General features: G+C 55.0%; 2 protein-coding genes across 2 annotated transcripts in view; both read right to left on the reverse strand.

Moving 5' to 3' along the window:
- Positions 1 to 509: 509 nt before the first annotated feature.
- On the reverse strand, positions 510 to 7,371 carry TM6SF2 (transmembrane 6 superfamily member 2). Its single transcript, XM_019641834.1, has 10 exons — positions 7,166 to 7,371; positions 5,440 to 5,543; positions 4,924 to 5,018; positions 4,751 to 4,854; positions 4,259 to 4,341; positions 3,706 to 3,830; positions 3,419 to 3,520; positions 2,996 to 3,088; positions 2,256 to 2,375; positions 510 to 1,305 (listed from the first exon to the last, which is right to left on the reverse strand). Exons 1-10 carry the CDS (start codon positions 7,258 to 7,260, stop codon positions 1,099 to 1,101), a joined length of 1,128 nt encoding a protein of 375 aa, XP_019497379.1. The 5' UTR covers positions 7,261 to 7,371; the 3' UTR covers positions 510 to 1,098.
- Positions 7,372 to 9,894: 2,523 nt separating this feature from the next.
- SUGP1 (SURP and G-patch domain containing 1) overlaps positions 9,895 to 15,586 on the reverse strand; it is a 31,487-nt gene continuing 25,795 nt past the window's right edge. Inside the window, exons 9-14 of the mRNA XM_019642030.1 lie at positions 12,954 to 13,060; positions 12,005 to 12,182; positions 11,650 to 11,756; positions 10,868 to 11,013; positions 10,395 to 10,524; positions 9,895 to 10,095 (exon numbers count right to left, since the gene is read on the reverse strand). Of these exons, the coding sequence (XP_019497575.1) occupies positions 10,069 to 10,095; positions 10,395 to 10,524; positions 10,868 to 11,013; positions 11,650 to 11,756; positions 12,005 to 12,182; positions 12,954 to 13,060 (695 nt within the window). The 3' untranslated portion in view covers positions 9,895 to 10,068. The remainder of the gene's footprint in view (positions 10,096 to 10,394; positions 10,525 to 10,867; positions 11,014 to 11,649; positions 11,757 to 12,004; positions 12,183 to 12,953; positions 13,061 to 15,586) is intronic.

Genomic DNA, 15,586 nt, shown 5'->3' on the forward strand with positions numbered 1-15,586 from the left:
AAGTCACTCACTTATGCAGCAACAGATCCAAATCCAACCCTGCCTCTCACTCACTGTGGGACCTTGGAAGAGAGCTTGGACTCTCTGAGCCTCAGTTTCCAGCTCTGAGAAATGGAGTGCTAATTCTTTGGTGAAGATCCAATGGCTAGACATACAATAGGTGCCTAGTAAGTGATGGTAGGCATGGGGAGCAGGGGAGTCTGATCAAGCCCCTGACCCCACTCTGGGCCCATTGCCCCTGAACCTGGCCCTTCATCCAGGTTCAGTAATCAAACCAGGAAATAATGAGCCCTTGGATGCCTCCCCAGGCTGTTTCCCCAAAATATGAGCCAACTAGACAGTTGAGACAGGGTTATGGGCTCTGTGGTAGAACTGGCCAGGGCTCAGTTCCCAGCTTGGCTGCATACAGGAGGTGTGACCTTGGATCAGGATCTTCACCTCCTGCAAGCTCAGTTTCTCCATCTGGAATATGGGGTGAGATCCAGCATACAGCATGTGAGTTTAGCCCTTGGTGTGATATACAGTAGGTGCTTAATAATTGTGCCGCACTATTATAATTTATTGACAGAGTTAGGACTCTGGACTCCTTCTGATTGTGACTTCAGGAAGATTCTGGTTCTCTCTGAACCTCAGTTTTCCCCATCTAGAAGATGGAGCTGTGCATACCAACCAGAGGCAGACTTCTGCTGTCTGGCACCTCTAGCTCCTGACCTCCTGACAGTCGTGCTGGCAGTGATGGGAGGGCTAATGTGGGGTCTGAGAAGAGAGTCCCTCACCCCTGCCCCTGAAACACTCAAGCAGCAACGTTTTAGGCATCAAAAGGGCTTTTACTAAAAGGAGGTAATGGGTAAATTCTGAGAGGGAGTAGAAGAATCCGTGAGGGTTGGCGAGTGGTGACAGCTGAGTGTGGCTGTGGTCCTCTCTGCCAGAACACCTGGCCCTTGGGTCTCCCATCCCACCAGCTGGGCTTGAAACCACCATAGCCAGGACCAAAGACACCGGGGATATACCTCCTGCCTCTAAAAAATTCAACCCACCCTTTAAGAGGCAGGGCTGGCTAGATGTGTAAATGGAGTCCTGGGGAATCCCACCGCCCCCTCAGTTCTGCTTTTTGTGGAGGGCTAGGGGGCTGGGGGACAGGCGCTGGAAGAAGGCGGGCCACTGCAGGCAGCGGTAGGCCAGCAGGTGGGGGCCCAGTGCATACAGCAGGTTGCATATGAAGAAGCAGGCCCAGGTGTCGTCAGGCACACGGTAGGTGAAGGGTGTGCGCAGGTGCATGGAGGCACCCATGTGTGAGAACTGCGCCTGGTGACCACACAGGGAGTAGGATGTCAGGGGCTGGGAGAGAACCAGTCCCGGCATTACCAACATTCCACCCTGGAAAGCCCAGAGGGTTCCCGTCCCCATCTCATTTGCTCTGCTGACCTGCCTGTCTCCCCTTTCCAGTCCCTCTATCTGTCTCTAAATATCCTTGTCCCTACATGTCCTGTCTGTCCTTGTACATCTGTCTGTGAGCCTCTCCCCAGCTGCCTTACCAGAACCATTTTCACTCCCTCTGCTGGGCCCTGTACCCTATCTCTCTGACCTAGGTGTAGCTCTTCCCCACCTCAGGCAGCTGCCCTTAACACAAATCCTGTCAGTTCCACCCCATAGATGTCCTCCTGGTCCCTACTACCCTGACCTGGGCCCAGCCTATATTATATCCCATCAGGAACCCAGAAACAGATCCCCAGCTCTGACTGGGTCCTCCACTGCTCAAACACCTCCCTGGCTCCCCTTCTCTCTCCATACAAGCCCCCAAGCTGAGAGTTTAAAGCCCTCAGGATCTAGCTGTCAGTTTCTCTTGCCTCTGCCTTTACCCTCATTATGGCTATGCTAAATCAGTGTCCCCCTCTGTGCCTTTCCTTATGCTGTTCCCATTCCTGGAATGCCCTTCCCTACATGGAAAACTCATACCCATATGTCAAAGTCTAGTTCCTATGCCTCTTCTTCTAAGAAACCTGTCCCCTCTGAAATCCGTCTCAGCCTCTGTCCCTCCCTCTCTTCAGTTCTGACCCCATGAGGTTGGAGGGTGTCTGTGTCAGCTCTTTCTCCTCCAGGCTAGGGAATCCTAGGGCACTGAACTGGGGCTGGGGTCTCTCAGGGGCCCAGCATCACTCTGCCCAGGGCAAGCACAAAAGCAATTGATGGGTAGGCAGAAACTTTCTTCCTTATGCACCTGCCCCTACACCCCCCAACCCCCCGCCCCACCTCACCTGGCCGATGGCTCCAGCAAACACTAAGGCCCAGTCGGGTAGCCAGGAACAGCCAGGGAAGATGAGGGCATAGGCAGCCAGGCCGTAGAAAGGCAGTGTATAGAACATGTACACCAGCATCTGGGGGGGACACAGCCAACAGGATGAGCAGCTGCCCCAGGTGGGTCTCCTGAGATCCCCACAGGTGGGGGCCCCAGGGAGGATCTGGCCAGTTTCAGATCCCACCCAGGATGGAGGCTCTCTGCACATCCCACTCTGTGCAAACTGCACCTCTATCTCCTTTTGGTATCCCCTGCCACATATACACACTGAGCCCATCCACTTTATTCTTGGCCACAATGATCAGCTATGCAATGGGCATGTGCTTCAAACTTGGCCAGTCAGGACCTGCCTGAGACTTGTGCTTAAGCTCTGGGGGAATTAAGGGCTCACATTCCTCTGGGGTGGCTAAGTAGGGCGGAAGGAAGCCTGGGGTTGCCGAAGACTGTCTCCGTCATCCCACAAAGGGACTACCTGGGAGTAGAGCACATGCAAAGAAAGCAGAGCCCAGAGATAGATCTATCCTTGAGCTCCTGGATTCAGCCATACCTGAGGCTATAGCTATACTTTTTTAGTAAGACAATGATTCCATTTGTAGTTCTGCCAGTTTGACTTGTGTTTGTGGCACCTGCTTCAAAGAGGCCCAGTGGACCCCTACGCACGGCAGGACCATGCTCCTCTCCTCCCACCTGCCCTCTCACCTGCACCTTTGGGTAGGCCACAGGGTCCCGCAGGTATGGTTCATACTGATAGATATAGACAAAGCAGGCATCTGTGGGGCAGTCAAGAACCACCTGGAACCAAAAGACAACCGAACCACCTCAAACATCCCTCCCACAGGAAGCCTTACCCATTCTCCCAGGAAGGGCCCACACTCCTCACTCTGGCCTCCCCCAGCCTTGGTTTTCTCCCCTGGCTGAGAATCCACAGATATTGGAGCTAGGGATAAGTCTACAGGGAATGGAGCTTTGTGATGAAACACTCAGGTCAGACTCAATGAAGAACTTCCCTGGATGACCACATGGGAGAACAGCAGCATTTCTGCACTTGTGAAGAAACGTGTGGGGAGGGAGGGCCAAGGAGGGAGGCTGGAGGCAGGAGAGGGGTAGGTTGGCCAAACTCACAAGGCCCCGGAAGAGGGTGAAGAACCCAGCAAGAATGAGGTATATGACGAGGGCCAGGTCAGCTGGGCGCTGTAGAAGGCCCTTTCTTTGTTCCTCCTGCACCTGCCCCATGGGAGAGAGACAGCGTGAGAAATCTAGTATCCAATAGGCACTCCATAAAGGCTCGTCCCTTCTTTCCTAATAACCAAGGAGATACTTCCAAGGAGGCCATGTTTTTGATCAGAAACAACTCAAATTGGGGACATTCAGGTATGTGGGTACAGATCTGCCTGCGGCAAGGCACTTACCACATTGGGGGTGCAGCAGGTTGGCACCCGGGACTGGTTGAAGACACTCAGGCCAGCCCAGCATGGGACCAGTACATATGGGATGGTGAGGAAAAAGGCAGGCCTGATCTCTGAGCTGTATTTCCCTGTCATGGTAAGAGAGATGTGTGTCACTTAGCAAGGATCTCCCAGGCCTGGCCGGGCCTTTTAACTGGGCCATGTCAGAGCCCCTGGATGAAAGCCATGATTCACAAATGCCATCCTTGCTCAAGCTCTAACACTTCTGGTTCCCCAGTGCCCACAAGGTGATGTCGGTGCTCCTCAGCCTACCCTGCCTTGATTTACCTTCTGGACACAACTCCTATACTTTAGCTGTTCTTGGCTCCCCCTGGATACACACCTCCAAGAGAAAATGAGGAGCATGGGTGGGTTGCTGTTTTAGACTGTGCATGGAGAGGGATGGGGTGGCCCTCCCCAGACACTGAGGAGGGGATGGAGGACCCTGCAGGGGCTTCCAGGTGCAGGGCAGTAACTTAGCCTGGGAATGCAGGTTTCCTCAAAGCTAAGTCCTTACCAAGGATGTTTCCCGGGAGGAACACCAGGATGCTCATGACGAAAGACCCCAGCCAGTACAGTCCAAGGTTCCGATATCTCTTCCTGGGTAGGGGATGAAGGGGTGGCCAGTAAATATCCGTTCCCTAGTCTCAGAGCCCCAGCCAAGGCCCAGGGTACACCCTGGGCTCCCCAGCTCTGGCTCCCTCCCAGTTTTGCCCAGGATAAAAGGGACAACAGGGAATTGAATGAGGGAAAAAAACAGTCAGACCCTCTGTCCAAGGTTAGAAGTGGCTGCTCAGGTGCAGGGCTGTACAAGAGAAGAGAGCTAGCCACCACTGTCACCTGTGACATTCCCTGGAACCTTCTCCTGGCCATGCCTGGCAGGAGCTCTAGAGAGGCCTCCTGATTTCCCCTACAGATACTTCTGGGCCTCCCCAGCCTGAGATCGCACCTGAGGACCTGACTGACCTGCTTCCCGGGTTCCAGGTGCCACCCCACCTATCTCACATACCTACTGCGGATGGCGCTGGCCATGGCCAGGTAGAGGAGGTAGTGAACAATGCCATCCCAGTAGCAGATGAAGACTCCATGTGCCGTGCGCAGGTATGGCTCGCCCTGTAGGGGCAGGCGAAGGGCTCAGACGCACAGCCGGGCAGGGGGCATCCCAGGCTGTCCCCTATGTACCTCAGTGTAGAACTCCATGAAGCCCACCATGTAGCCATCTTCCTGGAGAGCAATAAGGAGGTCCACCACCGAGGTGAAGGCAAAGGCTGCAAACACTGCGGGGAGAGTGTGGGGGGCAGGCCTGGATGTGGGCGGGACCTGAGGCTCTGTCAGGGACCCAGATCCAGGCAAGGACTCTGCACACAACTTCTCCTAGTCCCCACTCCACAGGTCACAAGAACCACATCCCTGCTGCAAAGGGAGGCATAGTCCCTACCTTTGGGGTATGGGGATCCTAGGCTGGGAGACGCACTGTCCCTGTCATTAGGAGACCCCAGAATGATGGGAAAACACAGTCCCCTTTCTCAGGAGCCCCAGATCTGAAGAGGGAGGGACTCTGAGTTTCCCCAATCAATGGGGGTTCTCCAGTCTCTCTCAGATTCTCCAGTCCAATGGGAGCCCTTCAAGAGCCCCCAGTCTGATGGAGAAGCTCTTGCTCACACAGTTCTCTTCCCTAGGACCCTTCCACTGACTCACCAGCATAGAGTGGGTCGTAGTAGATCTCCCTGCGGGACAAACTGTAGATAGCCACAAAGAACAGACCCAGGATCAGGGCACTCATCAAGGCCACCCCGAGGGGGCTGTAAAGAGGAAAACCAAGTCAGGGAAGCCAGGCCGAGTGCTGAGGCCCCACCGCACACTGGCGACGGCAAGAGCAGACTCCGGGAAGCATCTGTCCATCCAGGAATGCCGTTCCTTGAAACTGCCCTTTCCCATCACCAGGCTCGTGCCTTGGCTGTTTCCTCCGCCTGGAAACTCCTTCCAGAAGTCTCTTTCCCACTTATCAAACTTCTACTCATCCTTCATGGCCCATCTACATTGTTCCTCCTCCGGGAAGCCTTCTCTGACTCCTCACAAAGGATCATGGCCCAACTTGGGCCAGGCATCTGTCAACCCCTTCTGACTGTACGATGTATCCTACTGCATGCTAATATGTGTTTGACTCATATTCAACAATGCTGAGGCCTTCTGTGGCCAGACCCAGCACCCATGCCTGCCAAATGGTCTCTAGTGATCTCAGCTCCGTACACCTCATTGCATGAAGCTCCTGACTCCTCCTAGCTAAAGTCCAAATGCCTCCATCAACTCCACCCCACCACTACCCTGATCTGTCCCCATCAACCTGATAAGGCAGGTCAACCAGTTGCATAGACAATAGAAGCAGGGTCTCTGGGGAACTGCCAATACTTGGCAAACCAAGGCTCAGAGAGGGCAGAACCTATTCATGGTCACACATTCTCCCACCCACACACACATACTCTTTCCAGGTCCCTACCTTCTCTGAAACCCTTCTGATCCCTAGGATCCCCATTCCTGGCCCCATCTGACCAAAAATGACAACTATAGTAATCAGATGGGACCACATCAGAGTCCTTGCACACAATTCGTTATCCTTAACTGTAACTATAGGATGAGCTCTAGGATTATGTTCATTACACGGTGAAGAAACTGAGGCTCCCAGAGGCAACCTGGAGCACTCAGGGTCCAGGGGGATGGAGCCGGGAATGTGTACCCAAGGAGCCAACCCCACAGTCAAGACTCCCTCTACCCCATGTTTTGGGATAAGTTGAGTTTGGGAGTGTGAGGGGTTTGCCAATGCCTGGTACCCAGTGGCTGGATCCACAGGGACGGGTGTCTAAGGTTAGGAGACAGAGACAAGGTCAAGGCATGTAGGTGAAACCGAGGCTAGAGGTAGGGTGGACAAGCCCTGAGCAGAAAAAGTCCCAGGCCTGAGACAGGAGATGGAGGGACTAGCTGGTAGGGGTGGTGCAGCACAACGTGTGTGTGGCAAGAGCCAGGTCACCAGGGCCTTATCTGGGGCAATACTTTGACCCTTGGCGACTTTGGAGCCTGTGCTGGGCACATCCCTGGGAAAACCTCAGAAATGCTCCAAAACCCTGCCCTGTGTGGGGCTCTGCTTCTCAATGGCCCTTCTCCCCAGACCCCAAACGTCCCTTCTACTCAGACCTCAAACATCCTGGGGGCACCCCTATCCCCAGCACACAGACTCTGGGCCAGCAGGAAGGGGACTTCCGGTTGGGGGTTCTGACCCACCCCCCATCCTCCCGGGCTGGAGCGGCCAGGGGGCGCAGGGCTCGCCCGGAGCCAGGCTCGCCGCGCGCGCATCCTCTCTCCCGCTCCCTCCGCATCCCCCAGCCCCTCCCCACCGTCCTCGACCCACCCACCCAACCCCCGCACGCACTGCGAGAGCGCCGAGACGTGGTTGAGCGCATAGGACACGGGGACGGCGCCGAGCGACAAAGCCGCTATCTTGCCCGCCAGCGGCGGGATGTCCATAGCGGCGGCCCCGGGACCTCAGCTCGGCCCCTCACAACCTCCAGGGTACTCCGTTCCTCCGGGGCGGCTCGTCTGGGCGAGAGGTTGCCAAGGACCCAGCCCGGCCCCGCCCCGCGCAAAGGTCGCCCCGCGCTGTGCCCTAGTCCGGCCGCAGCCACTGTGCCCCCCCCCCCCCCCCCGCGCGCTCCCTGGGAGCCTTCGAGGCTCCTCCCCTTCGATGTCCTTACTGGACTCAGTGCGGTCCCCCTACGTCCAACCTCAGTTTCCCTCTCTGTTAAAGGCTAAAACACAACGCCTAGGATGCTTCCGGTTGCTTTCCCAGGCCAGTAACTTCATTAAGAGAGAATTCGTTCTCCTGCCCTCGTTCTGCACATCTTCCTTCGTCCTAAGGCACCAGCGTCCCTGCCTCGATCCCCCGATCCCCCACATTGCCCAGAACTCCCTCCCTCAGGATCAAGTGTGTGTAGCCCTTGAGCGCTGAAGGAGGAAGGAATTTCACCGCTTGGGCGCAGAGATCTCTTCGGAGCCCTTGAATGTGAGTTTTCACGCAGGGACCACAGACACATTTAAACACGTGTCAAAGTGTGAAGCTTTGAGCCTGGGGGCCATCTCAGGGCAGGCGGCCGCAGCCCTGGTTTGGGGTCCTTTAAAGGACTTCGTGATCCTGTGCTCTGAGATCCTTTAATGTAGTAGCCTGGACACCTTGTGGGCAGCTGAAGCCGGGCCCCTGCTTACATGGGCAGGGTGGGAGACAAAGGGCCCAAGGAGTAGGCTGAGATTTGGTGGGGGTGGAGCCAGTTTGATGAGTTTGTTTGGAACAGTGTTCTGGGCAAGAATAGTTCAGGCCTGGGGGTGAGCAGCAGAAAGGAGCCTGGGTCTGTGAGAGGTGGAGAGCAGCTGGTGGGTCCTAAACACCCTGGAGGCTGAGTTGGGTCCAGGGAGAGACGTAAAGGAGGGTTTGGGGGGACTGGACCAGGAAGGGGGCTGCAGGATGGGGAATTAGGCAACAGCTGTTTGTCACTCCCCTCCAACCAGCCTCAGACTCTTGCCCATTGGTACTCGTGGCTGCTGGAAAAGGTGAGCAGTGCCCACCAGATTCCTACCCTGGGGGGCGAGGGGCACAATCTGGGATTGAGGGAGATTTAAACCTCACCCCTTCTCCATGCAGCCCCTTGGCCTGTGCCAGCTGGGTCCTATGTCTGAGCCTGGGTGATACTGGCTACTGACCTAACAGCCTCCTTTCCCAGGTGCTGTTGCCCATGGGGTGAAGTTCAGGTTCCCAAGCTGACCTGAAGCTCCAGCCTGGTTTCTTGACCTTCCCAATTCTGGCAGTGCCAATAGCCCACAGGTCTCTTTCCTGTATACAAGATAGACCCTCTTCTATTTCCTCACCCCTTAATGCAGATCCTATGTCGCCTCTTCCAGGCAGCCCTCCCTGCCACCTGCAGAGCCAGGGGTGTCTGGTCCGGCTCTGCCTAGGGGCCTGGCTTTGCACCCCGTGTCTGGGAAGCGCCTGCACACACACACACACACACACACACAGAGCATTTGGAGCCCTCCTTTTCCAACTCTCCCCCTGCCTGGCGGTAAAGTCCGTGGGCTGAGTCTAGCCAGACTCCCAGTCACTGAGAATTCAATGGAGGGGTGACCTTGACCTGGATGGTGGGATGCCTGGGACCCCATTGCTGGACCCTTTGGCTGCCCAGAGCTACACCCCTGTGCTTGGGACCCTGGCATGTATCACTTCTTTGCCCTGTCTGGACTATGATGCTGAAACCCTTCCATGTCCCTGGAGACCCCATTGAGACTCTGCTCAGGCACCACAGCTCCTGGTTCCTCTTGACAGCATTTATATTTCGGATTGTTAGTTCACCGACACATCCCCATCCATCTGGTTTAGTCTGTGCTGTGTTTGCTGAATGACTGTGAACATTGGCTGGCCCAGGACCCCAATTCCAGCTCAAATCCTCAGAACCCGTGAGCCCACAGGGGTTGAGCAGGACCCACTGGCTGCATGTGTGGGGCAGGTGGGTGAGTTATAGGCCTGTCAGATTCCCAGGCCCTGATAAACCAAGCATGGCTGCAACTAGACAAAATCCCCAGATGTTTCTGTACAAATGTGAGGTGCTGGCTCTGGAGATGTGGGGAGCTCTCAGCACACACATTGGCCTGGGCCACTCACCTGCCTCCCATCCTCTAGGAGATGTGTAAAATCTTAGTGCACAGCTGTCTCCCAAAGGCACAAGACCCAGGGACATGTGTCCACCATACAGGTGGGACCCTGGGTGGCTGAGGCAGCCTGGGCTGCAGCCATCACTGGCCAGGACTGTCTGCCAGGGAGGTGAGAAGCACAGGTGTGCTCTGGGGGATGGCTGGGCCCTGCCTGGGGACCCCTCTCCAAACCCCTCCTGCAGCAGTGCTAAGCTAGGAGGTTCCCTCCACCCCCGGGCTCAAGTATGGCCACGTCTCACTGGCCAGCCCTCCCTCAACTACAATCCAGGCTGATGGGAGATGGAGAACCCAAGGCAGACAAAGGGCCAGGTGGTACTCTGGGATTCCTTAGGTGCTAGGGAACCTTCAAGACAGCACCCAGTCTTCAACTGCCCAGCCCAGCCGAGCTAAGACATAGAGAAGTTTCTGGAGATGGCAGGACCAGGCTCCCATGGTGGGCAAGCACTGGGACTTTAATACACAGCACAATACTCGAGACAACAAAGGGCAGGCCGAAACGCAGTCTGGAACATTCCACAGTCCAAGAACGCTCGGTCTGTCGTCTGGAAAGAATGTTTGTATGTTTCTCCAGAATACTCAGTAGTAAGGCCGTCTGGGGTTGTTCTGCGGGAGGCAAAAAGATACAAAGGAAGCAGGTTAATGCTAAAGACAGATGGCAGTTCCTTCCGTCCAGAACCTTCTAGGGGCAGCTGAGTTCACATCCTTGAAACAGGTAGGCTTTGGCGAGGGAGGGGGAGCTCAAATGCAGCTGGGAGTGGTGGTGAGGGTAGCTGGTGAGACCTGGCATAGCTGGACTGGGGAAGGAGGGACACTTCTGTTACCAGCACTGCCACCCCGTTACCATGGACTGCGAGGAACCAGCGGCCAAGCTGGGGCAATGTGGGGGATGCAGATGCACGTACCAGGGGGTTGGGCCGGAAGCGGTAGGCCAGCATCATCCTCTTGCGAAAGGCTTCGTACTCATCGTCCTCCTTAGAGAGCTCCGCTGGCCGGTCAATTCCAAACCCAGCACCATCCACTGTGGTGGTGCCCCTGCAAGGGATGATGGGGCAATGTGAGCAGGTGAGAGGGCTGGTGCTGGCAGGAGAGGGGGTATGGGGCCTGAGCTGGGGCAGAAGGCCTCACCCGGCCACCTGGGTTCAGCAGCAACAGCAGCTGTATGTGGGGCTATGGTGGTCATGCGGGCTGTACTGGGCTGGGAACACATATGCAGGACACGCCCAGCATTGTGAGAAGAGGGAAGAGCCTGAGCCTAGCCACCGGAGTTTACAGCCAGGCCCCGGACTCCGGCCCAGGGACAGGACTGAACCCCGGTCCTGGGTCTGCGTCTGTTTGGGACTTCCCACCCCCACTGCCAATTGGGGGCCACACTCACTTGTTGACCGGGTTCTTGATGCCCTGGCCCTCAGAGCCTAGCCCATCGCCCTCCTTCCATCCCATCTTCATCAGCATCTGGTAGCCGATGTTCTCCACTGTCAGCTTGAATTCCTTGTACTCGGAGTAGTCGGGCTCACGGCCCTCCTGCAGAGCCAAGTGCTTGTCATCGCCCAGGGCCCAAACAATGCCACCATGGCCTCAATGGCTACTGGCTGGGACCACCTGCCCATCTGCCACCTCTACCAGGTCAGACCAAACTCCTCCTCCTCAAGGTCCCCAGGGCCACACTTAGAGCTCCCAGACAGCCAAGTCAAAGAGGGCAAGGTGACGGTCACAGAGGCCTCCTCTACCGTGTGCAAGATTCATGGTTCGCCAGCAAAGAAAAGCCCGGGTTCTGAGAGCAACTTGTTAGAGAGAGTGAAAAAGAAGCCATGGTCAATGAGGTGATGAGGCTTCGTGCCTGTCAGCTGTCTCTCCTTGTGTGCAGGAGGAATGTTGAGCTCTTGTTCTAAGGAGCCCAGTCCGTGGGGGCTTCTGCCTGAGAAATGCTTTGCCTGCACACTGCACTTAATTGGCTCCACTGGAGGCAGAATTTCCCGAAACCCCAAGAAATACTTCTAAAGCAGCAGCTGGACTGCTATTTGTGAATTCCCCACATGGACGGCGTCCACCATGAACAGATGCCTCCCTCAGAAGAGGGCCTGACTCCTCCTGTGTATGAGGAGGCTGCCTGCTGAACCGGCCCACAGGCGGGCTGATGCCTGGGGACTCCCTGTTCACCTTTAGGGCCTTGAAGGTCTCCATGAACTTCTCCAGCTCATCCGGTGGCAGGAAGTCTCCAATGAAATGTTTGCCCCGTCCCATCTTCGTCAGCTGCTCAGCCCACTCTGCCGGAGAGGCAGGAAAGGTGAGAGGAGAAAGTGGGGAGCGGCCTCAGGGGAGGGAGGCAGCTGGTGGAGACCCCAACTTGAACCCTACTCCCCCAGGCAGCCCTACACCACTCCTTTTACCACTGAGGAAACAAGACACAGAGAAGCCAACTCTGTACTCAAGGCCTTGCAGGCCAGCAGGTGAGTGGGGCTTCCTGCACTGGCACACAGCCATGCCCCCCACACCCCAGGTTGTCTCAGCGCACCCCGAGTCTTATCCATCTCCATGCGCCGCAGCTGGTGCTCCCAGGTGCCCAGCTCACTATCCACCTCCTCGTCGCTGTCGTAGCCGTGCTGGTGCTGCTGCAGAGCCTTCTCCCACAGCAGCTGCATGTCTTGCATTGCGCGCTTATGCTGCATGATCATGTCATACATCTGCTGCATCTGTGGGCGGCATAACATGCTGTAAGCAGGGCTGCACCACATGTGCTTGGCAGGGGCCCTGTCCTCCCCTGGGCATGCTGGGGCTCCCTCCCTGGGGTGGGCCTGTGAGGAGGGCTTGGAGCAAGTGCTCAAACAAGGCACCGAGTCCTGTACCAGGACCAGCCCTAATTCCCTAAGTCCCTGTGCTGAGCAGGGAGGCCCCTCTCTGCCTCGCCCAGAGCTGGGCACTGTCGCCATGGACTAAATGAGAGTAACGCAGGCTCCTGACCTCTGGGAAGGTCAAGGGTGATGTGACAGGGCTGCTAGCCTGGAGGAGGTGGCTGGGGTGAGCAGCCTGACCCAAGGATTGACAGGCCAGTGCCTCTAGTTTCCCAGGGAAGCAGCAGAGGCCAAGCTGGCCCTCACACCAACACTGCCCAGTACTCCCACATTACTCAGGGTGCCCAGTGCTAGCCAGGCCTGTCCTGGACTAGATGCTGGAGGAAACTGAACAGAAAACTTAAGCAGAAACTATCGAGTGGGAACGGTCCATTAGCACCATGCAGAGTAGCTGTGGAATGATGGCCTTGGTGGATGACGGGCCAGCGTGAGGAAGCCTGAGCTTCGGGTCCAGCTGCAGGCTGGGGAGGGCCCTCGGGGGTTGGCATGTCATTGATGGGGGGCCTGCTTGCTCAGAAGCTTCTCCGCTGACCCTGTGGCCGCTGCACCGTGTTGGGGGGACAACCCACTGCCAGCCGCTGTGGAACCTGCCTCGCCACTGCCTGGCCTTACCTCCTGTTGCTCCTTCAGCTGCTTCTTCTGGGCGTCCGATAGCTCTGTGACTCCCACCAGACCCACGGGCTTCCCCTTCTCATAGCCGAGCCCCTTGAGGTCCTGAACTGGAAACAACACACAGACTAGTCAATGAAGGACACGTGGGCCTGGCCCTGCTCCTGTGTGTGGTACAGAGTCCACACGTTGACAATATGTGCGGCACCTAGAGCGCACAGCAGGGCCCTCACGTCAGGTCAGTATCATGTGTCACGTAATGATCACAGGAGTCACGCGTTGCACTGTCATGTGCACCCAGTTTCATCCCCATGTGCCCTCTCCAGGCAGGCCCTATGTCCCCATGTTACAGATGCTGACACCAGAACTTAAAAGGTCAGGGGCCTCACTCAAGGTCACATGGCTAATGGGTGATTTGGTGGGGGCTTTGCAGAGCCTGAGACATGAGAGCAAAGATGAACATGTGTGTGTGTACACGCACATTCACACACACTGGCTCTTGGCAGTAGGCCCTGGAGCAGACAGACACCCAGTGTAGACATACACAGGTTCAGAGACTTGTGTAAGACAGCTGTGTGGCTCTGTTAGCGCCTTCTGGGGAGGCAGCCGACCATCCTCACAGCAACTGACATTTAATTTGGCATCAACTTAGGAGCTTGGATGGAGCTGACAGCACTGATCCATGTGAAGATGCTGTGACAGCCCATCTGGATAGTGGAAACAACCAGCCCTCAGGCGGTGGCTTCCTGGGGGACAAGCTGGGAAGAGGAGACGCAGAGGGTGGAGAGAGCTGGATCCTCCAGCTCCCCAGGGCTGGGGCTTTGCTAGCAAGAACCACCTGCAGGTGCTCTGTGACCCCAGGACTGCACACCAATCCCTCCTCAAAGGATGTGGCGGGCCCCATGGACAAGGAAAGGAAGCCAAGGTCTGAGCAGCCTGCTGTGTGCCTGCAGTACCTAAAAGTCCCTCTTCACCAGTGAGCAGGCGGCTGAGGGAGGCCCATGCTCCTCTTGGGGTGGTGTGGGCCAGAGGGACTTGAACCTGGACATGAGACTTTGCAGCCTGTGCTTGTCCACTAGACCACAGGGGAGGCATCTTCACCAGTGGGAGCTGGGGCCAGACCTTAGGGGCATGTCTCCAAGATGGGTGTGCACGTGTCAGAGCAACACTCACATCTGAGCATCCTCCTGTGCCATTGCCACCAGGGCTCCACACCTGAGCAACAATCCAGTCCCAGGCACCCTCAGTACCAGGAGGAAATGCTATATAGAGTCCTGGTGAGTCCTAGAATCTTTAAACAGCAGCTTTTCTCCTTGGGCCAGGAAGGCACCCAACAAGAAAAAACCCTCAGAGCTGGACAGGCAGGGCCAGCAATTCAGCCATGTGATCTGAGTGAGCTGCCCTCCATTGCAGGCTATGCGGGGGAGGGGTGGGCGGCTATCAGACTTAGCATGGGACGCCTCTCTCAGTCACCCATTTTTACCTGTAAATGTAAAGATAACAGACCTCCCTCCCACCCCTAGTGGATTTGGCCTTCCCTCAAACTGCTGTCAGGGAGGTAATGGTAGTAGCAATTATTGTGCTTATCATAGCACATTTCCTGAGCGTTCCATGACAAGAGTGAAATCAAAGTACTTTAAAGCTTAAGAAAGACAATAGGATCTATCTATATGTGCTCTCTATAAGAGACTCACTTTAGATACAAAGACGCAAAAAGGTTGAAAGTAAAAGGATGGAAAAATAAATTCCATGTAAACCGTAACTAATACAGAGCTGGGAAGGCTATACTAGCATCAGACAAAATAGACTTTAAGTCTAAAAAAGATTACAAGAGACAAAGAAGGATGTTAGATATATATAAAAGTTCGATACAGAAATAAAACAATTAAATACACACCTAACAACAGAGCCCCGAGAAATATGAAGTAAAAATTGACAAAAGTAAAGGGAGAAATAGCACTACAACAGTAGTTGGAGATATCAATACCCTGTTTTTAATAATGGATAGGACATCTAAACAAAAGATCAGTAAGGACATAGAGGACTAAACAACACTATACACCAAAAAACAATTCCATTTACCATAGCATCAGAAAGAATAGACCATTCTTTAGGCTTATACAACAAAAACTACAAAATATGTTGGAACAAAATAAAGACGACTTAAGTAAATGGAGAGACATCCAGTGTTCACAGATTGGAAAACTTAAATATTGTTAACATATCAGTACTATCCAAAGTAATCTACAGATTCAATGCAATCCCTATCAAAATCCCAGAAGCGTTTTTCGCAGAAATGAAAAAGCCTATCTGAAAATCCATATGAAAAATCAAGGGATGCAGAATAGCCAAACCTTGAAAAAGAAAAGGGACAGTGATCGAAACAGTGTGGTACTGGCATAAAGATAGACGTGCAAACCAGAGTAATAGGATAGGGCTCAGAAATAAACGTTTACATCAATGGTCAACTGACTTTTGACAAGGGTGTTAAGACCATTTAATTGGAAAAGAACAGTCTCTTCAACAAATGATGCTGAGACAACTGGATATCCACATGCAAAAGAAGGAAGTAGGAGGGGCCGGCCAAGTGGCTCAGTTGGTTAAGAGTTCACTCAAGGGTGTGAGCTCTGAGCTAC

Source organism: Hipposideros armiger, unplaced genomic scaffold, assembly GCF_001890085.2.
Source record: "Hipposideros armiger isolate ML-2016 unplaced genomic scaffold, ASM189008v1 scaffold_64, whole genome shotgun sequence".
Classification (NCBI taxonomy): Eukaryota; Metazoa; Chordata; class Mammalia; order Chiroptera; family Hipposideridae; genus Hipposideros; species Hipposideros armiger.